This window comes from Oryzias latipes, chromosome 5, assembly GCF_002234675.1.
Source record: "Oryzias latipes chromosome 5, ASM223467v1".
Classification (NCBI taxonomy): Eukaryota; Metazoa; Chordata; class Actinopteri; order Beloniformes; family Adrianichthyidae; genus Oryzias; species Oryzias latipes.
In genome coordinates this window covers 30,383,937-30,411,824 of record NC_019863.2, presented here as the reverse complement: position 1 = coordinate 30,411,824, position 27,888 = coordinate 30,383,937, and the positions used below count along the sequence as shown (strand labels likewise).

Sequence of the window (27,888 nt, the reverse complement as noted above, 5' to 3'; positions counted from 1 at the left end):
TATAGATTCATACAAACACCAACAATTACATTTATTTAAAAAAACAAGTAAATTAGAAAAGCAAATATAAAGCTCCTATAGATGTGCAGGGTGTAAGAAACTCTTATTAGTTTTTATTGTATTGCTAAAAAGCAAAGAAAGTTTTTCACCCAATCGGCTTCTTTGTGCTCGGAAACTGCAGAGACGGTGAAGATACGCTCACTTGGAAAGAATATTATTCTTTTTCTCCTCGTGTTAATATGTTTTGAACGTTTCCCTCTCTGCAGGTGAGTATTCTTACCTTCCGCTTCACCTGTGGTTGCTTTAGGATCCATTTGTCCGTCATCAGGAGGACAAATGGCTGCCAATTAATTTGACTGTTTATCCATATAGTCGAGGTCTACATTATTCCAGATCTTTTTTGTGTTAAGCACAGTCCCTCTCTCTGTTAGGGTTAGGATAAAATAACCTGGCTAGACCATAATAAAAAGTTTAACACCGGACTTCTGTGGTTTTTGCTTTTTCTTCTACAGTTTTTCATGGGTTCATCAAAATAACTGGGTTCACAAATGTCAATATTTCCTTTTGCAGTAACTACTAGTAAGTTAAACACAGTTAATAAGAGCCACTTTGGATGCAGCAGCTAAAAAGTTTTCATAGTTATAATTGATTTTTAAAATGCCCATTTGAATTTTGCCTTTTTTAACTTATGGGTTTTTAGCTAGAAGCTTTCATGCAACTCCCAAAGCTTGCAGCTTCTGCACGCTTCATGACCTTCCCAGGCATCCCACTACTTTGCATACATTTTGCCCTCTTTCCATCCCTCCATTGTTTTATCCTTTCTATTTAGCGATAAACCTTTCTTTGTGTGTCTGTCTGCCTCTCAGCCTCTCACTCTTTGCATCCCTTTCGTTTGTGTTCTCTGTCTAAAGCCCTCTTTCATCTGCTGGACTGAGAGCGCTCCCCCATTTTAAATTCACCTGCTTCAGCTGAGCCAAGGTGCTGACAGACGAGAGAAAGACGAGAGGCGAGGAGGGTGGGAGAGATCAAAACCTGGAGGATTGCCCCGACCAAGGTGTGGAGGACAATCACCATGAGAGGAGAAGGTGAACAAAATAAGCGGGAAAGGGTGCCTGAAAAATGGGGAGCGGACTATTTGGGTTGATGTTCTGCGGTGGTTACGAATCTATAAGTGTATATGAGCTATAGAGCAGGTTTAAGTGCACACTTTATCAACAAAGCTTTATTTAGTGCTGGTCTATGAGCCCTAGAGAGAAGCAGAGCCAAGCCATTTCTGATTTTAGTCCATCTAGCAGGAGCGTTATGTGCCAACAGAATACTGCTTCATTTTACCAGATCCCAAACCAGGTTCGGGATGTATTAGAAATGCAACGAAGACAAACTTGATTTACATTCGGCCACATTTGCTTGACACGTCGTCACATGATGTGGGTGAGCTGAAAAGGGCAGACTCATGAAAAGCTCCAGAGTGTATAAAATGACAGCTTCCCTTTTGCCTCGACCTCGCTGAGGAAAATCTTTACCTCTCGAGCTTGGAGACACAGTCCATATATGAATCCATCAAAGCTCTGACATGGATTCATTTGGATCAATTAGGACCGCTCGTTGGCTACATGCTTACTTTAAGCGATCATTTCCACCCCAGACTCTTCCTTGTGAGCCACATCTGAAGCTGCAGCTTAATTCAATCCCACTGCCGCTTTAATTGACCAATTTAACATTGTGCTGACAGAAGCTGTCCATTTAGAATGAAAGATGTGCAGCTAAGGAAATAACAGGCCTCTTAATACCACACAAGAGCAAAGAGGAGATTTGTCATTGTTGCCTACAAATGGAGGAAAAGCGATTAAGCTACGCTAGGTTAGCATGCAGCGCTCAGATTTAAAGACCAAAAACTGAAAATCTGAGCTCGCTGCACATTCTTGTGAAAAATGAAGCAGACGGCAGGCTGTCACTTCCTAACAAAAGAGCAAACGACATTACTGAAGCAAGACAAATCCACCGCCAGGTTAGCCTGTTAGCATTTACTCCCTCAATAACAATTCCTGCTTAGAATGTCAAAGACTTTTTTTTTTTTTTTTTTTTTTTGCTCGGGGCCCACCACTGAACCAGGCTTCATTAAAATACACCACAACTCCAACTTAACACAGTGGGCAACCGGAGTCAAACGCCACAATGTAGTTAGCAGCTCACATCCATCATCACATCTGTCACTGGAGCCCAACAAGCATTTTGATCAAAAGTCTATCTTTTATTCATGTTGAAATCGAGCTCGTTAGTGAGCCTGAGCTTCAAAAATAATAAAATGGAAAAACCACCAGGTAACCACTAGCCCTTTCATTTTCTCTACTTTTATGACCAAGGCCTTTGAAATCCAAGAATGTGCCACCCCAGGCCACGGGACGAGTCTGTGTTACAACCCCGAGCAGCTTTGTAAGGCCGTGATCATGCTAATTAAGGACTAATTAAATCGATTCACATTGTGATGCTAAATGACACGCAGCCTCAGATAATGAACGCCCTTTTTTGGATTGAATACAATACACTGAGATTCACAGCACATATGGTTTACTTGGACAGTTTGGATTGTTAAATATGAGTGTTTGGCACCCATGCACTTGTAAAATTTATTTATTGGCAACATTAACTTCAAAGCATAAAAAGTAAGTAACACCTTCCTCTGAAAAAGTCAACAGATTTTAATGCTAAAGAGACCTGATTTTGACTGTATTGGTTTTGCCCTTGCAGTATCAAATGCTCAGCATGTCATGTAGAATAGCAGACACCTTCAGTTGGATCAAGTGAAGGTGTTGGGTTTTTTTGTTGGGTGTCTTTGCATTTGACCTCATTTGGAAAATTGACACAAAAGTTCTTGTGCATTGTATCCATTGACTGTATATGAGAACTGGACTGAGTGAGTGTGACATCACTCATTGAAAAATGGTTTACATTCAGCTCAAACCAAATGAGGAAATTCAGTCGCCATTTTTCGCAATACGGACACCACCGTGTTGGGGTCAGACATTGAGTGTGTCCGAATTGGAGGGCTCCGTTCTTCCTGGGCTGCATTTGTAGGCCGCTTACGTCACAGCGCCACAACAATCGCTGTCCAAATCCAACGAATACTTCAAATGTGGCCAACAAATACAGCCTTTTTTTCCCGATTTCGAGGATTAGTCTGGTGTATCCCTCTATGCTATACATATCCCAAGATGCACTGCAGCCAAACCCGGAGATTTTCTGACAACAATGGCGGACTGTGAAGCAGGACCCGAAGTTGAAAATAATTACGCCTTTTTATAATTACACCTCCAAGATTAAAAGTTGGATCAAATTTCAAGCTCCATGCCTGGTTCACTACTCCTATCTGTTCAGGACTCACGGTAGCTGGGCGACATTCGCCGATGTAACAGCTGGAATTATTAAGAGGTTAGACTTGTCCAAATTCACAGCCGTTAACATCCGGCCTACCCGCTTGACGAAGGACCTGACTAACGTCGACCGGGAAGGCCGCAGCCATTGAAGGATGCATCAGTAGTGATTGGTCCAAGATGGTCTGAGTCAATGTTTCTGTGGCAACCACTCTCCACAGTCAGGAGAGAGCTTAGAAGGCCACACCCCTACCACTTCAAAGCTGGCAACACCAAATCTGGCAAATGGTTTGAACATTAGATGTGGGGGTCAGCAGGCTCCACCTACTTTCATTGAAGCATATGATTGGTCAGTTTATAACTTGAAAAACCTGGGCTATGGAAAAAATAGCACGAAAAACAGACTTTTCAAGAACACGGTAAAAAAAAAAAGTTATCAGAGTAGGAATGGATCTACTGACCAATTGAATGACTGAATAGCAGCTGTTTATTTCTCTATGGAAATCTACAGGGTTTTGGCTTCTTTAAGCCACTTCCTGTTTGGAATGCTGGGAGGGAGGGGCTACTCAGTCAAGTTCTCATTTACAATCAATGGTTTTATCCAAAAGTTCTGTTGTACTCTTCTCATGAAACAATCTACCTTAACCCAAAAGAACTCATATGTTCTTAAAAATAAAATGATGTGTATTTTACTACAAACCAACTGGACCACAGAATCCACTTCAGATCCTTTTCTGTTAAACTGACATCACCATAGGTTCTTCTGGGTGAACTACGCACCCCAGACACCATGAACATCCCGTTGACATTATAGCTTTGGAGTAACAAGCTTGTGAAGGTTTTATAAAAGAACCTGGCTGGTTTGAAAAGGTTTACCTTTCAATCAAGTACAGAACTGACCGCAAAAGTCAAGTACAGCCCAAATTCTGGTTCGAATCTGCTGGGAATCCAATAATAATAGAGGTGTATAGAAGTGTGGAGATCACTTTTTTACCTTTGGAATATTCTGCTGTCTTGATTACATGCTGTGTCAGATTTCCTGTTTTTAAATCTAAACTTGAACAGCTACAGATTTGATATTTTAGTAGAATTTTTATTTCCCATCGGTGCTTTTTTAATATAGTCTTTAAGCCATTTGTTAAGCAGATTCCAGCCGTTGTAAAGTAAAAAAGATAGCAATATTTGTAATAACAATTTTATTGGTATATTAGTTTAACTATTGACTAATTTATCATTTATTTCTTTTTTTAATGACATTCAATATTTTTTACAGACTGAATGATTAATTTAGACGGCACAACAAAGTCAGCTTCATACATCTTTAATCACACAATTCAAACACGAATTACTTCCAGACAGCATCTTCATTAAGTGCTGTAACGTGGAATGAGAGAAGGAGCATATGTAAATACGGAATACGGGAGAACTAATGGCTGCAGGTGATTTTCTATTTCAATCTCAGCAACCTTTAAACGGAAACACCGGGGAATTCTAATAAGATTAATACAATATGCAAATGTATGGCATTTTTGAAAAGGCAAGGGGCAAGACGTAATCAGTTGAGTAAATATAAGCAGGAGGGGCGTGGATTTTGGGGGTTCAAGGACTTCTTTTGCCTTCCACCAATCCAAGGACTATAATTTTGTTCTGGCACAGTGCGGATCCGTAGGGATATGGAGCTGCTTTTGAAAAATGTCAGATTGCTAATGATCATAAATTCAGCAGGAGGGGGCGCGTATTTCATCGTGTCCCGTGAAGCGCTCTGTTCACTTTATAAAAGCCTGCAGTATTTTCTGAGCTCTGTCAGGAGTGACCAAGCATTCTGGAAATGGAGCCTCGCGTGCAGACATTACACCAATGACATTACCGGCCTGATCTCATCAGACTCTGCACACTGAGGCCTGGGGGGCACAGAGCGTAAGCAGGATGGAGTGCCAGCTCCAAATGGGGCTCTTATCTCGGCATCTTGCTTGGCCATCAGAGTAACTGCAGAAGATGCAACATGCTCTGTCTGTAACTTCATTAAGCAGGTCCATTACATCACTCGCTGCATGTATTAGATCAGCTCACAGAACAGATTTAATCTGAACTCATTGGGGTGATATCTTCAAATGTGCTACTCTCTTTGTGTTTGTCGGCTAGTCTTTTTTCATTGTGCATCATTACTTGTTGCTTTTTCTAATTTGATCCTTTTATTCAAGGCCAAATCTTCTGCAAGCCCATCTGAGATGCAGGATCTGCTCTGGATGGTAGACCGCGGCAAGAGGTAGAGCAAACATCACAAGTCCTTCTGGGAGATAAATGAAGCAGGATTGTAAACCACCACACCCTTAACCAGCTGAGCTAATCGTCTTTGGGATTTGTGACTAAGAGCAGGGGAACGGGGAGGCATCGGGTTAAAGGTCACAGTGGCGGATTAGGTGTCCAAGACATTCAGAGTTTAAATGAGCACTAAGTGACTCAGTGGGGCTGGAAATGTGTGAGTCTCTATGTGTTTGTGGACAACCCTGGCTGTATCCACAGGGGGAGCAGGGATGGAGCCCTGCAGTACCCCAGGGGCCGCCGCACCATCTGCTGCCCCAAGGCTAATACCCCAGCAGACGCTTGAGCTTCCCCTGGATCAGCCGTGGATTGACAGGCAGGAGGAAGCTTGTGGGGCAGACGACAGGACTGGGGGATTCTTTTACCTTAGCAGAATGCATTGATAGGACTGCATTGAGGGTGGGGCTTCATATTTTTGGCCAAAGGATAGTTTACTGGACACTGAGGGACAAATATTATTATTTGTCAACTGAAATACAAAATTCAGGGGATAATACGACCAAAAGGAACAGCAGCAGCTTGCTGTGTAATTAATAAACCGCTAAACAAGCATTATAATGATTTATGGGACATGATCAAAACAGTATAATTAGCATCTCCTTACATTTTTCATGTAAAGCACATTTGATTTTTGAGTCTCTCTGTAACATTAGCCTGCAGTGGAGGTCAGAAGGGTGGGGCAGTGATGTGAGAGTTCACCTCGTAAGAAGTAACTTTAGAAAGCCCATGGGGCACAGAGACAAAGAGCTCATATCTCATAATTTAAAAAAAAAATGGAAGGAACATTCTTAATTTGATTAATTGAACTCACGACTGATGGACGCTGCAGTTGTAGAAGACAAAGTCGACACTGGCAAACTTCTTGTCCGTCTCCTTGGATTTGAGGTAGAGTTTGATCACCCGTTTGTCACCTGCATCAACAAAAAGCAACAAAAAGCATCAGATTTATGGGTGAATATCAATGAAATTGCTGGTAAACAACAACCAAACTACAGAGAATCAAAAGATGCGAACCACCAATTGGTGTGCCTTCTTATTTAACTCCAAACATTGTTTTTTGGTTGTTTTGATCTCAGACGATGATAGAAACACGCGGTAACCTAGCAACGCTCGACTCCAGTCACGCACACAGTAGGGTGGCATTAGAAATAGCAGCACCAATCAGGGATTGGATGCCAAACCCATTATGATGCGGATAATCATCATGGGATCAGCTGAAGAACTTCAGGAGTTGTCTCTTTGAGGAATGTTGAAGCAGACCAGCTGACAAGCTTTGGTGTGTTTGAGTACAAGACTTTTTTTATTTGTTCAGTCAGTGTTTGCAGCGTGACAGAATCGGACATGAAACCAGAGCAAAAGCTCTGTGAAAGTCATAATTTATACATTAAAATGAAGTTATTTTTATGTTAAGAAGAAGAAGAATGCATTGAAGTTCCTCCTTTTGAAGGGAAGTTGAGAACAAACCAGTTGTTTAGATGCAAAAACTAAAGAACTAAACTGACAACAAAGCATAAAACACTAACAGGGGTTCAGGAACAGCTCTATTTCCAGCAGATAAATCTGGACCATTGCATATGTCTTTGAAACTAAATGGATGACCATTATTGGTGATGACAAGGATTTACATGAAGCAAATGTAACATGGAAGGTAACGCAGAACTGTAGCTATTTCCAGCAGCATCACTAAACTCTCCTGGGTGATGAAGACACCGCCTGTGATGGACATCATACACCAACAGGAGAACAACAGAAGGCAGGAGAGACAGAAAAACAAGAACTAACACAGAATTTCATTCTTTTCTTCTCCTTAACACAACTAACCACACCCTCCCCAACCCCAATGAGCTCACTTCCCCGTAACATGGTTGCTCATCTTCTGACCTTTGTTCTTGGTGATTGGGGCGATGTCCGTGGCAGAAGGAGACAGGCAGAAGATGTGTTCACCCTGGATCCGGCCCTCGGTCTCCACGTAGTCTTCGAAGGAGCAGTTGACCCCCTCCGACAGATCCGGCACATTACGAGCCTGGAGGACCAGCTATGGAAAGGGAGCGAGTCAGACAATCAGCACAAGATCAATGAAAGGACATAGTCTACATGAATTGTTGTAAGATATGACATGGGGGTTAATGGGAGTTGGGAGCGCTGAGGGGGGGCGGCGTGGGAGCCGGTGCTCGTGTATGTGTGCGTCACTTACTGGAACAGCTACGATGAGATTAATGTGTGTGTGTGTTAATATGCAGGAAGAGACTGAAGGAAGGTGTCATTGCTCAGTCCTGTGTGGTTACACTGAGGAACCGCTGACAGAATGGGAGCACAGCAGCGATTCACCACAGACTTAACAAAACCACAACAATTCTGTTAGCGTGTGGAGTTTATATTTGCTGAAATTTCATCACTTGGATGTTCTCGGAGAACTTTGAACTTTGAATTTTTGAGTCATGAAGAGCAAGAAAGAGGTTCTCAAACCCTCTTGTGGCAATAAAAAAAAAAGGAAAGATTAAACGCTAAATCTGTTTTTGAGGAGGTAAATAATAAATGGAAATGCTCTGTAGCGTTGATCAGAGTGCAAAAACATTTTGCTCGTCGTACAGGAAAACGACAGTTTATTCTGCTTACCGCGTTAGCCAGGTCAATCCGGCATCACACACCTCAGTAGCTTCAAGTGACTTCATTTTTTTCCAGAATTCATTTTTGTAGGACATTTTCTTTACCGAGAAGGACAGTCTGAGGGCAGGGAGGCCCAGTTTAGCCTAGTCTGTTTAGTTTAGTCATTATTGTCAGATTCTATGACTTCATGGTCATTATGATTTCTTGTTCAATATTCAATTAATTATGTATTGCTGTAATATTGAGCTATATAAATAATATTGAATTGAATTCTATAATCAGTTTTTTCCTATATTATCTATAAATGTTAGAGTGCTTCCTGTAGGTCAAAAATGCAATACTATTTATAGTAACTATAGCAATTAGGCCAATATATAAACTACATAGGGCAAAAAAGATTTCATAAATAGATATTGGAAAAAGTAAATGAATTTCATCTCTACATGTGAAAAGATTGCACACGGCACAGTTTTCTAAATGCCCAAATTAACAAAGTGCCATCCGTTTCATTAGTACAGTGTTCCCGCCCTATAACGCTGAACGCTGATTGGCTGTTGATGTTGTCAATCAACCTCCTGGATCACGTCTCCAGTACAGAATGTGGTCAGTTTTCTACACTAATCTTAGGAGGCTATCAGATTTTGTTTTCATTCTATATTAGTACCCTTTTTTTCTATAAAAGTCTGATCTTTGAGAGTTTAAACAAGAGAGCAAAGTGAGAATTGTTCATGTCTGAGAAAAGTGGATAAAGTGAGGAGTTTTACAACCTTAAAACATCTAGAATTCTACTTTGCGATCCCGCACAATAAACAAGGGAAAACTGTAAAAGACAGAAACCTCCGTTCAACAAAAGTTTCCTATTTCCTGCAGACATTTACACAAGCATTTAAATAAGACATCAGATTTATCATCAGTATTTCTGATGCATTATCCTAACCTTCACTCTCTTCAGAAACTTAGGAACCAAAGACGGTTTCACCTGCAGGCGGTTTGCACAGAAAAGTACATTCGCTGGCTGTTCGGGTCATATTCTTGATTGTATTAATTTTTTTAAATCAATAAAAATTGTTTAAATCTTGTTTGAATTGTTGATAATGACACTGCTGCTAAAATCCTTATGTGACTAAGCTTTGTCTGATCTCTGCATAACCGAGATCAGACAAAAATTAGCTATCTTTACAAACACTAGAATCAGAATCATTCAAATTATATTAGTTTGATCCTTCGATCATTTAGTTCTACAGAATAAGCTTCATGAAATGAGGCGTGTTTACAAAACCTTCAATTTGTCAAAGCAGAGAAGTTTAGCACTTCCATCCACAGAAACCGTCTAAGAAGCCTGAAAACTAAAAATGTCTGATTGTGATAAAAAAAGTAAATCATGGGAAAACCTAAAGTGAAAGATTCATGAAGAAGATTTCAAAGATCCGTTGTGGTTATGTAACTCAAAGCCAAAAACACTTGAGACTCATTTTCTGCAGCGTTCACTAAAGGAGGCTCATCTCTGCTCCAGATCTTTGGGTTTAAAGGCTCAAAGGAGTAAACACTACCCAGAACGGCAGACATTGTTGTACACACCTGCACTTCTGACATGGTGACAGAGATATTTCCTGGCTGAACAGTCAGCTCCACGCACTGCCGCTGGTCTGAAGCAAACCTCTGAGGCTCTCCTGCTCGTTCACAGCGGTCCTTACGAGAACATCTGAGGAGAAAGAAACAAGGACAGAAGGACACACGGGGATGAATGAACAAAGAGAGGATAAAAGGAGCTGTAAAGCCAACAAGACAATCATATTAGGATGATAAACACGTGCCGCCATCACCCTGGCACAGAAATGAGGCCAATAATAAAAGACAAATAGGCTAATAGCTTGCCTCAGCCATTAGTGTGGGCCTTTACATCATTTTCTTATTGGTCCTGACATCTGCAAGAACTGCTATGAACATCCAGACCCCCTTCTCTTCCCATTTTTTTTTTTTTTTCACAAGCCTTCCTAATTCAGACTTCCCTGGAGAAATTTACACAACCGTTAAAGTTTCCCTGAACCTTTAAAATTACGCAATTCCAGCCCACTACACATCACTCGCCTCCTTTAGTCTTATTACAAACCCGGCTCTGGAAATCCGTCCTGTGCTGCAGCTCGCTTTTATTATTAGCTATTCATATTGCATTTGCTTCACCTTCGCGCTAACAACAACTGGTCCCAGCGGTGAAGGGGAAGTGCTGATTCAGCGCTTTGCAAGGCCTGAACAACATGAGGGAGGCAGAAAAAAAACTGCTAACTGCCTGAGCTGTGAAGCAGTTCCCCCATTCCCTCATTTAGTCAGCCTTCACTCACACTCAGGGAGAAAACTGTCACCCACCGCTCCCCTGAGAGCCACACACAAACACACACCACTTCCCATCATCAACTCTTTACTTTGCTGCTTCTGCGTAGCAGTGAATGAAGAGAGGCCTTTTATCTGTCGCTGGCTGTTCAGTTCTCATTCTGTCAGCTGCTCTTTAGAACGTAAAGGTAAAAGGTACCAGAGAGGAAACAAAAGCTCATCAAAAACTTGACTATTAAAGCCACATGCACACGTATGCGGGTTTGACCCTTTAGGGTGCTGCAGGGCTTTCCGAGACAATAGGGATGACTGGCTTGTACATGTATTTAATTTACACTTGGATTATCTTGTAAGAAACATAAGCAATCTGGAAAACCTCACCTGCCCTGTTCAGTACCCAGGTATTTATCTCTGCATCACACTGGTTGAAGTTTTTGCCAAAGATGTCCTGGATCGGATCATTTCAAATGAACCAGTATCAACTATGAATCGTATCGGCAACCACAAATTATGATTTGAATCAAATTGTTGTTCACATGAATCCCTAGGGAGCGCTGGTGTGTCTTACAGTTCCCTTTGAGGCTTGTGTGGACGCCTCAAGGGACGCCATGAAAATGTATCGTACCATTGTCGTGCGTGTGCTAAAAGTATCGTGTAGTTTTCATAAGGCTCTGGTTTCATAATTTGCCCACAAGGAGGCCAAAATCCATGAAACCCCTGCATCTAACCTACGTCCCCCTTACATACCCGTACGTGTTTTTGAAGGGTTCATTATAACCTCATTATAACCTGTCACCCGCAGCATGTCCATAGACATTTTTGCTCCACGGGTTCATCGAGCGGTCTACGACCTTGGCATTTTTTGAGCGGGTCACCGCATGTCCTGTACAGGTTTGCCCAAATTTTCACCCAAACAGTCTATGGACAGTTGGGACTAAGGCTTAACACAATTCCAGTGTGTCGAAGACAGCCTTAAACACACTTTGCACTCAAACAGGAAATGGGGACGGTAGGTTGAAGACACGGGGTCATCGTGGGGTTACATGAAAGGCTTTTCTACAATTCAAGTACAAAATGACTACCTCTGTCTTTTTTAAAAACCCTGAAGTTCTTCACTGCAGAAAAACACCGTACTGTAAGTTTAAATAACTCAGTCGGAGATGTTATTTGGCCAAACACTTGTGGATTCTCAGGTAGGGTTTAACACCCTGTCACCTTTTAACAACACGCTGATCATCTTCCTCCTCTGAGCACAAAACAAACCTAAGATAAGCAGTGGAACAGGTTACTTTCATAAACGCACGGCCACCACAGCGCTACCAACTCACAGTACCACTTGACTTATTCTTTAGAAATTCAAGCCGGGCTTCAATCATGTAGTGCTGAATGGGGGTAATGGTAGGAAAAGGACAAGCTTCAGGCTTCAGGGACCTCAAAAACACATTTTGACATCAGAGCTCCTTTAGCTCTCCTGTTAGACTTCATACTGACTGGACACGTCGGATCCAGGTGAGCAGGAGTGAGCGCATCAGAAAAAACGAGCAGGACATCAACTTAGACTGACTCCCCACATTTCAAAAGAACATTAAAGCTTCAAATCTGGCAGAAGAGACGCCGGGCGGCAGCTCAGAGAGAAATTCTGTTGGTTAAAGGACGAGTCTCCTGTTGGTGTGGCTCTATGTGCAGAGCTACTCTTATGGGAGGGGTTACTGAAAACCATATCTTCATATTGGGCAGTATTAGGAAAATGTTCTCTGGACAGCTAAACAAACCACAACGACTTCCACACTAAACGCACAACCTCAGTCCTCTGTTCATTTCCATTATTTATGACCATTGTTTATTCAGTTTTCAGACTTCAAGGGAAGCCCGTTTCTACAGATATTATGAAAAAGAAGAGTGTCGTAAATATCATTTATCCGCTTTGATCTTTTCAATTGGATTGTTAAAAAGAGCAGGATTTAATTTCAGCAACAGATGCCTCCTGTTTATCCTCTGAAAGGGTCTAAATGATGATTTCCATGTGTGCGTGTGTGTGTGCGTGTTCTCTATTTAAGGTCAGCGCCGGGTTCACTCAGGAACCATGAGGTTAATGTCTGCATGCACAAAATGAGTTAAAGAAACATAGTTGATCCCTGAATTAATTTTGTTTCATAAATACAAGTGCTGTTTTAGAGTTTCCCACATTTAACTATCATAACTAAACACTGCCCCACCCTTTAAATTGATGACACACAGCTGTAATTTTGATTCAGTCAAGTCAAAATGGAATCTGCCGCATCAGCAGATTCACTATCTCAACACAGAGGAGCAACAAACTGGCCTAATCTCAGCACAAAAGACTTTAGGAAGTCATTCCAAACTCTGTGGCAAATTTAGCCAATTGATCTTTAAAAAGGGCATCAGGGTCGACTGCATGAATGAATGCAGGAGTGTGAGAGAGTGTGTGTGTGTGGCACTTACACATTGTGGAGAACACACCAACCACAGTGAGGGTCTCTGGAGCCCAAACACTCCCCACAAGTGGTGTACTGCTCGCAGCTCTCCACGGGAACTCTCACCACCTACAGAGACAAAAATAAAAAGAGAGTCAGCTGACATGATCAGTGTCTTCGTTATCAAATCCAAAAGTGGACGTCTTCATCAGGGGGGGAGAACGGGGTTTGCTGTCCTGCTATCTGCTGTGGAGTGTGAGCTTTCTCCGGTTCTGCGGCGTGTGACAGCCTCTAGCTGGGCAAGAGAGGCCTGGTGGTGCATGCTGGGACACCTGACAGGAGGCCTTGGCAACAGTGCTTAGATTGACAGGTGACCTCAAACAGCCAATTGGGAGTCGGGGGGGGGGGGGGGGGGGGGACTTCAAGGGCCCACAGGATCTTGTTGTGTCAATATGACCTAACTGTTCACGTGAGTGTTTGTGTCTCAGTAAATCGCCTGCTGATGGGCTGCAGATGCACCCCAGTTAAGGGTGACAACAGATGTTTCACAACACAGCTCAAAGTGGGGGGGTGGGGGTGTGGGGGCTGAAAGTGGTTTCAAGTCTCAGGGTACTCACAAGAGATCAAATGTGTCTCAAGGCCTGACAGACAGATTGCGAGCACATGCGCAGAAAACCCCTAAGTGCAGCAAAGTGGGCGCATGTGTTTGATCAGGCACATGTGTTTCTAGGTGTCAGCGCCAGATCCAACTTTTCCTCACCAACGGGCCCAAAGCTCAGGGGACACGTTCTCCCCGTTTTCAGGACGTGAAGGTTTCTGTGTGTGTGAGAGAGTAAGCATGCATCCACTTGCCCTTGTGGACTGCTCGGAACTCAAGGTGACGTTTTTTACTGAGACTTTCCTATGGATCTTTATCAAGATCGGACATGAAAGTGTTTTTCAACAAGAGCTGTGAAATAAAAAACAGGCAAACAAAAGCAATGTAGCTCAGATGTGTTATGTTACATTCACACCAGGCTCAGAAACACGCATTAAAGCGGCCACTTCCAAAGAAAAGTCTATGTAGACGCACTTCTGCATTCAAAACTCTCATGCTCACACTTTCTTACTTACGTTTTCAAGTCCGTTTTTGGGCTCTACATACAAAACGCATGGCCAAGAAACGCGCATTGAAAGTTAAACCCATTGAACTTTGAGCAATCAGGGACTCGGATCTGATAGTGACGTATGGTTAGCATCCTTCTCAATTTCAGTACCAACCGTTTGAAAATTGATCATGGAGGAGAGATCAATAATTGCAGTTTGTGCCCGCCTGGAATCTTAAATCTTTCATCTATCGGAATAGAGCTGTGAAAGAGAAAGCCTGGCGCAAAGTTCAACAGTTTTGCAGCACTTTGACATTTCGCACCAAGCCTCTTCTAACCTTAAGTACATACGCTAACACCGGGTAGTGACAGTCCAGTGTAAACACCAAGCTAAAAGTGCATTCAGGAATCCGTGTCACATGTCCAGTGAGTATGTAACATTAGGCTAAAAGAGAGAGCCTCAATTGGACGTCAACTCATAGATCCTCAGTGCTCTGAAGCTCCTCAGGCTTTAAGGAGACCTGATACAAACAGCTGCTGCCGTCGTAAACCACCACACCGCTGTCACTCATGTTCTTTTCCCTAACGTAAATATCTGCTGACTTTCTTTAAACTCTGTGCTCCCAATCCTTGACCACAATCATCATCCTTCCAACAGCACCTCATCCATTCAATCGTTTATGGGCAGAAATAAGCAGTTGGTTCTGCAGCCTGAAGCCAATACAGAACTCAGTACAGTAGCTTTTTAGGCTGGCTTCAAGCCCAGAGAAAAAAGACAGATGAAATGATGCAAATGACTGAGGGAGGGGGTCATCTACTGGAAGTGCAGGCTGGATGGATGAATAGAGGAAGAGTGTAATTGAAGACACACACGGGGTGAAATGGCAAGGACATTGCTCTGAGTAGATGGGACATGGTGGCAGACGGCGGCTATGCGTTACTGTCAAAGCCGGCGCGGGTCTCGTTCTCGCCGAAAGAAGTGCTGAAATAGAATAAGGCAACGGAGTGTATTTGATTTTAAAAGGATAGGTGAGGAAGAAAAGGGGTGTGAATGAAGGAACAGATGATGGATGTGAGGATGAGGCGGGAGGCCATCCAGTCCAATCTCTTCTATATACTTTGATTTAACAGCATAAAAATGGAAAATGGATGGACGGGGAGGAAATCTGTGTTTCCAGTATCATCACAGATGCCAACCCGTTTTTGATGTCTTTGGCATAAATCATTATGACTGTGATTAAGGACCCTGGCGAACATAAATCATGCTAAAATTGTAAGTCCTTGTTGAGTTGGTATAATCGCCCCTGTGTAATGACTGACTTGGACCCTGCAGACATTGGTGAGGCGGAGCCACAAAGCGGTGGAGATGCTCTGCAGACTGTGGGGAGGCGGAGCCACAAAGCGGTGAAGATGTTCTGCAGGCTGTGGGGAGGCGGAGCCCCAAAGCAGTGGAGATGCTCTGCAGGTTGTGGGGAGGCGGAGCCCCAAAGCAGTGGAGATGCTCTGCAGGCTGTGGGGGGGCGGAGCCACAAAGCGGCAGAGATGCTCTGCAGGCTGTGGGGTGGCGGAGCCCCAAAGCAGTGGAGATGCTCTGCAGGTTGTGGGGAGGCGGAGCCCCAAAGCAGTGGAGATGCTCTGCAGGCTGTGGGGGGGCGGAGCCACAAAGCGGCAGAGATGCTCTGCAGGCTGTGGGGAGGCGGAGCCCCAAAGCAGTGGAGATGCTCTGCAGGTTGTGGGGAGGCGGAGCCCCAAAGCGGTGGACATGCTCTGCAGACTGTAGGGAGGCGGAGCCACAAAGCGGCGGAGATGCTCTGCAGACTGTGGGGAGGTGGAGCCACAAAGCGGTGAAGATGCTCTGCAGGCTGTGGGGGGGCGGAGCCACAAAGCGGCGGAGATGCTATGCAGGCTGTGGGGAGGCGGAGCCACAAAGCGGCGAAGATGCTCTGCAGGCTGTGGGGGGGCGGAGCCACAAAGCGGCAGAGATGTTTTATAGGCTTTGGGGAGGCGGAGCCACAAAGCGGTGGAGATGCTCTGCAGGCTGTGGGGAGGCGGAGCCACAAAGCGGTGGAGATGCTCTGCAGGCTGTGGGGAGGCGGAGCCACAAAGCGGTGGAGATGCTCTGCAGGCTGTGGGGAGGCGGAGCCACAAAGCAGTGGAGATGCTCTGCAGGCTGTGGGGAGGCGGAGCCACAAAGCGGTGGAGATGCTCTGCAGGCTGTGGGGAGGCGGAGCTACAAAGCAGAGGAGATGCTCTGCAGGCTGTAGGGAGGCAGAGCCCCAAAACCTCTAACGTGGACTTAGGCCCTACAGCATCACGGTTGTGTTACTCGGGGCTATGGAAGTATCATTATCTGCAAGTTGATCCAATACTGGGGATACTGCATAACCACAGACTAACTTCCTCCCCCCCTCCCCCCTCCTGCCTCTCTCGATGGCTCTTTAAATGAAAGCCAATTCCACACAATGTGCCACATTACTCCTTTAAATGACCTTATAAAGCAGGTCCCCCATCTCCTTTCTCCTGCCTACTCCTCATTTACAACAGCATCTGGCTCTGTTGTTCTGATCTCCTGACTGCCTCATTCTCCTATTGCCCCCCCCTCCATCACGTTGACTGTGTTTGCAGCACTATGACATCTCCTTTTGGTTTTAAACTTTCACGTTTCTTCTCCAATCTGTATAATAGAGCCCCGTCACCTGCCTTTAAACGTCCAGCTAACAGGCTTTGCAACGGTCGCCCCCAAAGCCCAGAGGAACCGTAAAGCTTTCATCGTCTCTTTTCATTGGTTGTAAAATTTAAAGACATAAAAGGATCGGCCATGTTGTGGGCTCTCTTTCTTTTTTTAAACGTTCAAACACAGCGAGTCTACAGTTGAAGTGGGGGAGGAGGGGATGAAGCAGATATTTCTGCCACAGGAATACCTCCTCCTTAAGTTATGCTGTCTGGCTGCCATCAATGACAAATCATTGTTTAGGTTTAGTTATGTTTAGATGTGCCTTGAACCTTTTGAGTCATAAATTAGTAACACCCTGCTGTAGAAAAACCTTTTAAAGGCTTGATGATGAAGCTCAGACTACAAAGAGACGAACTTTAACCCGTTAGGTTTGACAAAGAAGCAAAAGACGTGTTTATTTGCAGCGATCTGATCGTTTGCAAATATTAGTGACTGCTCCCCGTATAGCCAAAGCAGAACGCTGGTTTGTTTTATCGGTAAATGGAACGTGTTCCCTGTGCATGCTGGACCTCTGCAGGGATGCCCTTTGTCACCAGTTCTGTTCACAATTTAATGACCCACTCCAAAGAAAATTGTATTTTTGGTCTTGACATGTTCTTGTGGCATTTTTCTCCTAATGGAGGACATTTATTAAAGAATTTATACACGGATTGATGTTTGAAAAAGCTTGGACTTATAATAATAATACTAATAATAAACTTTATTTATATCGCACTTTTCGAAATCCAGATTACAAAGTGCTGTACAATTAATATAAGACAAAATCCGGATTAAAAACAATTTAAAGTACGTAGAAATAAAACCCAGCATACACACGAAACAGCGGCTAAAATAAAAAAAATCAGTACAATCAGTAAAATCAATCAAATCGATGAAATCAATAAAATCATATGTTTAAATTTAAGAACCAGTAAAATCCTTAAAAGCATTCCTATAGAGGTAGGTTTTTAAAAGCGATTTAAATACTGGTAGGGACTCAGCGAGCCTGATCTCTTCAAGGAGGCTGTTCCAGAGTGTTGGGGCTCTTACAGCCCCCTTAAGGCCCCGTCTCCCCTGGTCTGCAATCTAGATTGTGGGGTTGTTAAAAGGCTTTTTGCAGAAGATCTAAAGATTGCGACCATGTACATATGGAACGAGAAGATCAGCTACTTATTTAGGGGCCAGTCCACAGAGTGCTTTAAATGCAATCATTAAAATCTTAAAATCTATTCTAAAAAGGACTGGGAGCCAGTGCAAAGACGCTAAAACTGGAGTGGTATGGTCTCTCATTCTGGTTTTGGTTAGGAGTCTGGCAGCAGCATTTTGGACTAGCTAGAGTTGATACACACTCTGCTGTGAAAGGCATGTTAGAGCGCGTTACAATAGTCCAAACGGGAAAAAGTAAAAGCGTGAATCACCATCTCAAGACATTTTTTTGATAGTAGAGGGTTATCCTGTATTAAGATGCAGATACTACCATGGGCGGGCCAAAATCACGCTTTCTTCCAATTCTAAATCGTCCACTAGCAGACAAATAGATCCATGTTTAGTTTTTAGAATATGACGTTTACACAGGTCTGTCGCTACCCTAAACTAGCACATGTGATAATCTAAAGGCTTTTTCTTTCATAGCTCTATTTCGATATGCGAAAGACTTGGAGTCATAGCGCAATCGCCGCATGTTTTGTGTGCAGATAACGAAAATGGACTTCATAACTTGCATAGCGAACGGTGAATGCAAGATTTTTTAAACACGGAAGCCCAAGGCACGCACATATACACGCATTTACACAGACCTTTCATTGAAAGCGATCACTTGAACGCACTCTTCTGACCCCGACGTGGATGTGGCATAAGTATCTTGGGGGCTTGTCCAGGAGTGATGGAAGGATGGAGCATGAGACAGACAGGCTGAAAGCTGCAGCAGCTGTTGAGGTGAAGAAGGACTTGAGCCCAAAAGCAAAACCTTCCTACTCTCACTTTTGGTTTGAAGAGTTGGCTTGTGACTCAAATGACCCGATCAGAACAGCCAAACCTTTGGAGACGCAGCTCAAGTTAGATAGATCCAAAACTTCGACATTTTTGTTAATCAACAAATATAAGACAAATCAGAAGCTGTCAGGACAGAATTATGGATGAAGACCAACCACTACGGTGCCAAGCCTTTCCACGTTAAAGGCAGAAATTTCAGGAACCATCAGTCAGTTTACAACTTCTACTGGTCTAATTAGGGTTGGCAGCAAAGAGCCTTGTCCAAGGCAAAAAATAAAAAATCAATAGCTATACTGCCAGTAAAAGCTCCAGGATGACACAGAAACGAACGTAAGAAGTAATTCAAATTGACAAACTAAACTGGACGCTGCTTGTCAGGGTGTGATTGTTGCTCCAAAACCTAACCCAGTTTTTTTTTGTTTTACTGAACTAAACTTTGTCCGTAAAAGTATGTGCCTCCCTGTGAGTGAGGCATTATGGGAGTTTGTGTGATGGTGAAGGCTGGGTTAGTTTCTGTGCATTGACATGATTGTAAGGAGCTTAACAGATCAATGACAAACCAGGGTAGGCTTGAGGTGTCGATGGATTGGCAATTTGGAAGCAAACAAGACTGGCACAGTTTGGTACTGAACAGCAAGGAGAGCAACAGAGGACTGAAGACGAGCATCACAGAAAGACTGTGAAGTTACAGTATCTGTGATTTCCTGTTTTCTCAGATTTAAAGCTCTGAAGGTGTTACTTATCTACTCCGCCAGTCTCAATATATTCCTATCTCTCATATCGTCTATTTTGTGCACTTTTGTTGTCGTATTTTCTGATACAAGTTCCCATCTGCTTGATGTTGATCTTATCTCTGAAATACAGTTTGGATCTTTTCATCTGCACACACTGCGACAACACGAGACACGGCGGGCAGCGTCTTTGTCGTGTGTTGCCGTGTGCGTTTTGTGAGTTTGGCAGCATTTGACAATTTCTCTGAAGGAACCACAAGTGAAAAACATTTTCCAGGGATCGTAGATGCACGTTGGGCCCATCAGGAAGTTCTGCAGGATGGAATGCAGACGGCTTTAGATGAATGGAAAGCTCCTTCAAATGAGGAGAAAAAAACAGAATCTTTCAACACCATAAGAGACATCAAGCAGCAAAAGATCTCAGCCTCCTTTTGAAACTGTTTGTGCTGCCATCAGAGGAGAAATCGTGATGATTAATTCAGACTAAAAAAGCACAGTCTGCAACGAAAGAGCAGAGAGGGGAACCAAAAAAAAAGTAGAAAGTAAGAAAAACAACTTTAAAAAAAGAAGGATGTGGGACCTCAATGCTCTTCATCACCCTCCTCCTCACATGGACATTCTCATTTTCTCCTCCAAAAGGAGCTAGTCTCAAACAACAGGTCAATATACTCCCAAGTCTGTGTGGCCATTTGTTCATTATAAGCTGTCCCTCAGAAGCAGAATGAGGACGCAAAGATGAAAACGGAGACGGGGACAAATGATGGAGGAAGTCAATAAAACAGAAAACAGAGGAGTGGAGCAAAGGCGATGCAGAGGCAGAAAAAAGGCAGAAAGAGGTAAATGTGGCCTGCTAAGGTGGAGAGGCCTTGGGCTCTTCTAATTAAGTGTGGAAGGGAGAGAGCGTCCGCCTGGTAAATGACTCTGTCACTTTAGTAAATGGACTCTGTGAGAAGTGAGGAGCCACACGGCTGGCATTTCCATCAGCGGGTACACAGGCTCCCGACGCGCCCGTCACACGCTTTCAGGCCCAATGTGGACTTTTCTGCTCAGCCTGAATATCTGCATTTCAATATTTAAAAATAACAACGTTGATGCAGATCTTTCCAGCTCCGTTCCTCTGCTTTGGTTTGAGCCTGTAAAACCCCTAACTGCACATGTTCTCCACTTTATTCAGACAGACATTCAAATATAAACACTTTTCTCTCTTGTTTAAAATCTCAAAGTTCAAACCTTCTGTTTATGGAATGAAAACAAAGGATTTCATCTTTGGAAGCTGATTCTGAACAGAAGTGGCATGGAGGTAAATTATTGACAATATTCTAAAGCCAATCAGGTTGCAGAATACATAGCATTTTAGCGAGGAAACATTACACTTTTTTTCACAACTGCAAGATTGTACAGAGATTCTAAAGCTGCTAAATCTTCTCCAATCAATTTTTCAACACAGATTACAGGTTTTGTCACTGCAAACTATTTGATATTTGCAGATTTCAAAAATTATTTTTAAATGTTTGATATATTTTACCAGGTTATTTTAACTTCTCTTTGCTTTACACCTTTCCAGACTTTTGAGAATTTGTCGTTTCATTAAGAGCTAGGATCTAGAAATGACAAAAATATTAATAAAATGAGTCCAAATCAATTTGCTCCATGCCCTTAACAATAGAAAAACTTGATTTAAGACTATAAAAAATCTCAATTTTTACTGTAATTTTTGGTACAATGTTAAGGATGGTAATCAAAAGCTTAGACTGGCATTCATTGTTATCTTTTGGAAACAGATGTTCTAAGAATAAGTGTTCGTTTAGGATTTTTTAAGGATTTATTAAGATGGATCAACGTATACTAAGATTCTAATTTTGTTCACATTTTCTAAAATGAATCGATTCCACTCATTAGAATAGTTTATTTTTTTACTGTAATCAAAAAAAATTGCAATTAGGTTAAATAAAAACTCAAAAAATACAAACCCTTCACTAAGAACTAACAAAAGAACTTCTTATTGGGCTGTATAGAATTTAATTTGAAGTGATTCTAACTCGTTTCAGTGGAACTCCTTCTTTCTACAATACAAAGTTCTTGTTTGTTGCATGCAGCTGCGGGTAACTAGCAACCTTTTCTGGAGCATGTCATATTTACGTTGTTTTCTTATTTACCTACAGTAACCATCAACCAGCTCTTATCTGAACCTCATCCTAGTTGTTAGGGATCTTGTATACATTCCTCTGTTGCATGAGTGCAAACATTACTGGGCTAGGATTTATGTTTCAGATCATGAGCAGACGTTCTGTGGTATTTTTGGATCTCGCCCCCACATCCAACAACCTTTCTTTGTGCAGATTTGGAAACTAACGTCAAACTTAAAAGCATGGAAACCTAAAAGATCTCTGCATATCCCAATGGCTTCACAAAATTACAAGTAGTTCATAACAGAGATGGGTTTTAATATCCCATAGCTGATTCAATTATTCAGTCTATGTAGGACCTAATGGCTGATACTGAATAGTTGGTGTGGAGGGACTCACACGTTTAACAGGAGAAAAACAGAACTACTGTTCTCTATTTTCTCTTGTAAACATTTGCAGTTCAGATTCATGTGTAGAGAGCAGTAAAACTCAAAAGGCTTTAAGCAGCAGAAAACTGTAGAACTGTGGTCTACATTTATGTTAATGCAATAGAAGATCCCCTATACTGCCACAATCACTGTGAAACAAACATGGAACCCTAATTACATGGACATGATGCATAACAGGGGTGGACTTTTAAATTCCAGGTCTGCAGAATCGGTCAAGCCCCAAACCCTCTTGTATCCTGTATTTCCCAATAAAGCAGCTCAACAGGATCTGTCAAGCTTCATGCTTTCAATTTCTGAAGTGAGCCATTCCACTTGAAGAGTGGAGTCTCCTGAGAAGATGCTGTTGCTTCTCAAAAGCCTTTTCTCCTCCAATCTTTACTGGTGAAAATGGAATACTTGTAATTTCTGTGCATCCCATTCCTCTCTTCTCTAACGTCTGACAATCAAACACTGGTCGACAAACGGCTTCAACAATTCCCGCCCCGTTTGTTGCTTCACCAGGGGGTCTGACAAACCTGCTGTACGTGAATCTGAAAAGAAGTTTGATTTAAATTCCTAACAATCCCTGTGCTCTCAAGCGAGGACGGCGCTTCATTGTTCTGCTCAGTGTGGCGCCTGGTTCACGCACGAGGCGCAGTACAGTCCGTCTGTGAGCGGCGTCATGAGCCCCAGTGGCGTTTGATTGGCTTCATTGCATGACCTTGGGTCAGAGTCGCATCCTTCTGCTCCAATCACTGTCAAGCAACAGGACGACCAGCTGTACGGCCAATTGATGGTGATTAAGAAGAAAAGAGAGAAGAGGGGGAGAGCGAGAAACCATTACCCTTCCTATCCATCTCCAACCCTCCCCTAACTGTATCAGCCTCCTCCATCACCCCATCCTCAGGGAGAAGACTGAGTCAAACGGAGAAAGATGAGAGAAAGGCAGACCTATTTAGTGGCAGCTAGACTTCCATTAAGACTGATAGCATCTCGCACAGGACAAGTGTCTGAGCGCACTTTTGTGAAGAACACAATTAAGAGAAAAAGAAGATGGGATAAGTGACTGTTCCTTCCTGTGCAGTGATTGGTCGACCTCTTCTTCAGAGGAATTAAAAAGAGTTTTTCTTCTTCAGCTAAACTAAGGAAAAGAGGACAAGAACTACAAAAAATGTTTAGTTAATTGTTACCCGATCAGAATCGATCTATTCCTTAGGCCTAAAGCTACGTATGGCGACGCATGTCCAGATCACCACATCCAGTGAAAAGTCTACGTAAACGCACGTACATGCATGTTTTGGACTTCCGCATCCAAAACTCTTGCATTCACGTGTCGCTATGCAATTTTTAAGTCAGTTTTTGGGCTCTACGTATAAAAAAGGTAGCCTAGAAGCACGCGTTGGAAGTTAAACCAGTAGAACTTTGATCAATCAGGTCAAATCATCCATGGATCTGTCCAACTTAGCATTCTTTTTAATTCACGGAAGTGTCAACCATTTAGAAAAGTGATCATGAAGCAGAAATTAATAATTGCGGTTTGTGCTCGGCTGGAATTCTATGAGATCAGGTCTTTCATAGATCCAAATAGAGCTGTGAAAGAAAAAGCCTGGAGCAAGATTTGGAGCGCCTTACCATTTTGCACCAAGCCTCTTCCAACGTCCACAGTCTGCTTAAAGCTCATTCAAGAACCTGCATTCAGCATGTTTTTAAATGTGCATCACTTGCCCGGTGTGTACTCACAACTGACATTAAGGGTGGAACTGTGGGCAAAAAACCTGTAAGGGGCACACAGGTGAACCGCCAGAACCGCCAAAGTCGTCGACATCTTGGTGAGTCCATAGAATGAAAATGCTCGTACACTAATTTTTCTATCACTACGAGATCATAGCGAACATATGGATGACGTAGGTGAGACGCAAACGTCCACGGACCTGACAACCCAAAAACCAGCAGAACCCATTAAACCCCCGTATGGGTGAATCTGACTAAAGACTTCGCTCCAAAACAAAGCTCAAGCTTTAGCATAGGTCCTTCCAAAGAACTACTATGAGTACTTCTCTTCTTCTCTTCAGGGCTTGCCACAGTAAATCCTCCATCCTCTACATTGTTCTCTTTTACACCAATCCCCTTCATGTCCTCCTTCCCTCCATGAACCTTCATTTTTGGTCTTTCCTCATTCCGGAGTCTTCTTTCATGTCAGACAGAATAACTGCCCCCTGGAAACTTTTCATTCCTATTTTTGATGCGACTTCACTTGAGATGAAACCGATAACTCTGCTCAATCCAGCCAACCTGTGATCTGGATGGAGAAATGTTGGTCTTTTGAAACATTTTTCCAACATTCAAGTATGAATTTAGCCAAAGGTGACATTATCCCTTTCCAAAGTGAGCATTAGTTACTTTTGATCAGGCTTTCTGCAGATAATAAAGCCTTCCTGGCGTTTTCCTTTGTGGTGAAAAAGGAACAAGCGATGGGCTCTGAAAGCATTCAGCTCCATATAGAGGTGTGCAGCGGCGGATGACATGCCCTATTGTTAAACACACATGGTAAGAGCTCAGCCTTGTGTTGAGGAGGGCTCTGTAATGGTTTGAACTATTGTGATGGAGTGCCATATACCTACACGGCTATACGCCACCGATACAGGCACCCCCCTCCCTTACGAGCCACTGTACTCTTGTCTTCGCCTCACTGCGCCAGGTCTATTAACATTTACATAACAATGACCACCTCTTTGCTCAAAGGGTGTGCAGTTTAGGACACATGAGCATTGAAGTCCAACAGAAACTGAAACCGGAGAGCTCATAAATCTAAATGAAGAGGCTGTGTTTTCAGAGTCCCTGCTCCATGAAGAAAAGCTGAGAAAATAGATGGTAAATCAAAGTACCTGTCTTCCTTTCTTCTCAGTTAACATCACTTAAGTGCCCGAGGATTTTTCTTCAAGACTTTAATAAACCGCGGAAAAAGAATCTCCAGGCGACTGAGAACTGATTGATTAACCATCTAATTCCCTCGAATGTCAGTCTCCGCCGGTGCAACAGCTGCTTATGTTGATGTCAGTCGATGCTAATGTGTTTGCTATCGTAAACCGGTGGTACACTGATCAACACAAACAGGAGGCTGATGTCTGACCAAAGCCCAACAGCTAAACATCACTTGATAAGGTCGTGTTCTGAGTTCCAGACACACAAAGACCACCATTGCCGGTTCTGTGGCCAACCAGCTTGTAAGACGCGGTGCAAATGCATAAGCATGACTACCGGAGGGATGACAGTCTTTGTGACATATGAAATGCACATGAGCGTCTCTGAAAATACCACTGTCATGTGTCAGAATGTAAACAGGCGGGGACTGAAATATGCAGACAGTGACACTTAAAGGGCCATCCTCATCACTTGAACAAAGGCCGTCTCAAGCATGGGCACAAAATACATAATTCCCATTTCTACTGTTTCCAAAATGCTCGTTCTGTCTCCAAATGAAAGCTGCTAAATATTCATGCTTCCAGCAATTAGGCCAGAGCTGCACGCTGAAGCACCATCAAACGCAATAGCCGTCATCTGAGATTTGTGTGGCTGATTTGAGGCAAAGCGGTTGCGTCACACAGAACGGACGGCGGATGTGCTGACAAACGAAGCCACGGCTTTTCTGACCGTTACACCTGAGAGAAGACGGAGAAGCCAAAACCACGTGATCCAAACCGTGGGACTTCTACATAAATTAAAGGTTTTAGAAAAAGCAAATCAACAATTCCTGCACAAAAAAAAAAAACCATTCCAAAATAGGACCCCCCCCCCTCCCCCCAAGATACAAGAAATTTTAGATTTGTGCAGATGGACCGTTCTGCACAGCTAGTTTGCCTGCGCAGAGACGTACAAGCAAATCTGCAGACGTGATAAACAACCAACATGCATGCAGGGAAGGAAGCAGAGCCATGCAGCTTCTGCAGTCAGAAAAAAATTCATGTAATAACACACCGTCTCATCAAACACAGACTCAGCAGGCCGTCCGCTCCTGCTGTCATATTCTCTATTGATAATAATGACAGTGATGAATATTGCTGGAATCAAGCGAGTCATAAATCATAGAGCTTTGCCCCCCAACTGCATCAATGTGTGTGTGTGTGGATGAGTGGAAGGGTGGGGAAGTTGTTGTGAGCTATGCATCAGTGGATATGTCCACTGACACCTTAATGTGCTTGGCTTGTCTGGGAGAGCCCCACAGGCAAGCAGCTACACACATGAACGTGAGGACACACAAAGACACACACAAACGCAGAATGCAGGAGTGTGTGCTGCAGTGTCGTTAAAAATCGACTGCTTCCAAGCACAACCCCTTTCGCCTTATCCAGTTTCTCCATTCTACAACTTTTCATATTATTTTTTAAGAGGAACTGTGTGTGTGTGTCTGTCTGCGCGTGCAAGTGTGTGTCAAGAGTGGGTGGGTGGGCACTGCAGCAATATGAAGAGATAATTAAAAATATGGGAATGGGATCAGCAGAAGGCATTTGAGAGGGGAGGGCTCAATTTGGGTTTAAATGGAAACACTGGCGTGTGTGTGTGTGTGCGTGTACACGTGCGGGGGGGGGGGGGGGGGGGTATCAGCTGAGTGTGGATTTAAAAAAGTATAGATGGATTGGGGCACATGCAGGGATAGATGGAGGACAGAGGATAAGGATGAAGCTAGGGAGGAGGGTGAATGAAGGGAATTGCCCCCTCCAGCCATTAGTGCTGGAAAGGGGGTTTAGCCTGGAGGTCTGGCAACATCAGCACCCCATTCTACTTAACCCAAGCTGGCGACCCAGTAATGGGGATCAAATATACGGTGAGATGAAGTGGAGTGGGAGGGGGCGGGAGAACGTGTGTGCAGAAGAGATGGGGAGGGCCCCGTGGTCCCTGCCATCCTCATCAATGTCTGCTAGTTAGAGAACCAGAGATGCAGGTTTTCTCCATGAACTTGTTGTTTCTGAGAGCAGATGTTGGAACTAAAGACGCAGACCAAACTAAATGAGAGTTTACCTTTTTCTACATTTCTCACCTGATGCAACACGGAATCCCAGAAAAAAACAATTCAGACAAATTTGGGCAACCAAAATGACAATTTAAGAAGGTAAAAGCTGGTGAAAACCTGTTAGAGTTTGGAATTATTGGAAGGATAAGTACAGGTAAACATGGAAGTGCAGAGTCTTCAAAAGAACCATTTCTGTTCAAATGACCTCTTAGAAAACGTTTCTTCTATCGAATTTGGATTAATAGCGATGTACTTAAACAACATCAAATCTGAGTTTCCCCACTCTTGATCAGGCTAGCTGAATTATTAGTAAATGTATCGGCATGATTTTGGGAAACGGGAGTACCTGGAGAAAACCCACACATGCTCAAGGACATCATGAAAGCTCTAGACAGAAAGAACCCAGCTGGGAGTTGAACCCGAACCTTCTCACTGAGAGGCAAGAGCCCTAAGCACTAGCAGCCCGTCATTAGCTAACTCGGTTGAAGAAACAACCTTTTAAATAAAAAAAATCCCTAAACCTGGAGACATGAAAACTCTAAACGTTTGTGATCATTTTACCCTGAGGCTCACTGTTGACACCTTTACCCCAAATGTGAATGATTCCATCTTATTCATAGGTTACAAAAGAGCAATCGCTGCTTCAACTGCAAAGTTTTTGCTTCCAACTTCAGACTGTGCACTCAAGAAAGCTCTCAGAGACATGAATCTGAAGCTTTTTAATGAAACAACCCTTTTTGGA

General features: G+C 43.2%; 1 protein-coding gene across 4 annotated transcripts in view; it reads right to left on the bottom strand.

The window, feature by feature from the left end:
- Window positions 1-27,888, bottom strand: part of LOC101175150 (plexin-A1) — a 187,179-nt gene that overhangs the window by 72,661 nt on the left and 86,630 nt on the right. For all 4 annotated transcript variants that reach the window (XM_011475605.3, XM_011475607.3, XM_011475606.3 and 1 more), the window contains exons 5-8: window positions 13,092-13,192; window positions 9,879-10,002; window positions 7,575-7,728; window positions 6,505-6,604 (exon numbers count right to left, since the gene is read on the bottom strand). In XM_011475605.3, the coding sequence (XP_011473907.1) occupies window positions 6,505-6,604; window positions 7,575-7,728; window positions 9,879-10,002; window positions 13,092-13,192 (479 nt within the window). The remainder of the gene's footprint in view (window positions 1-6,504; window positions 6,605-7,574; window positions 7,729-9,878; window positions 10,003-13,091; window positions 13,193-27,888) is intronic.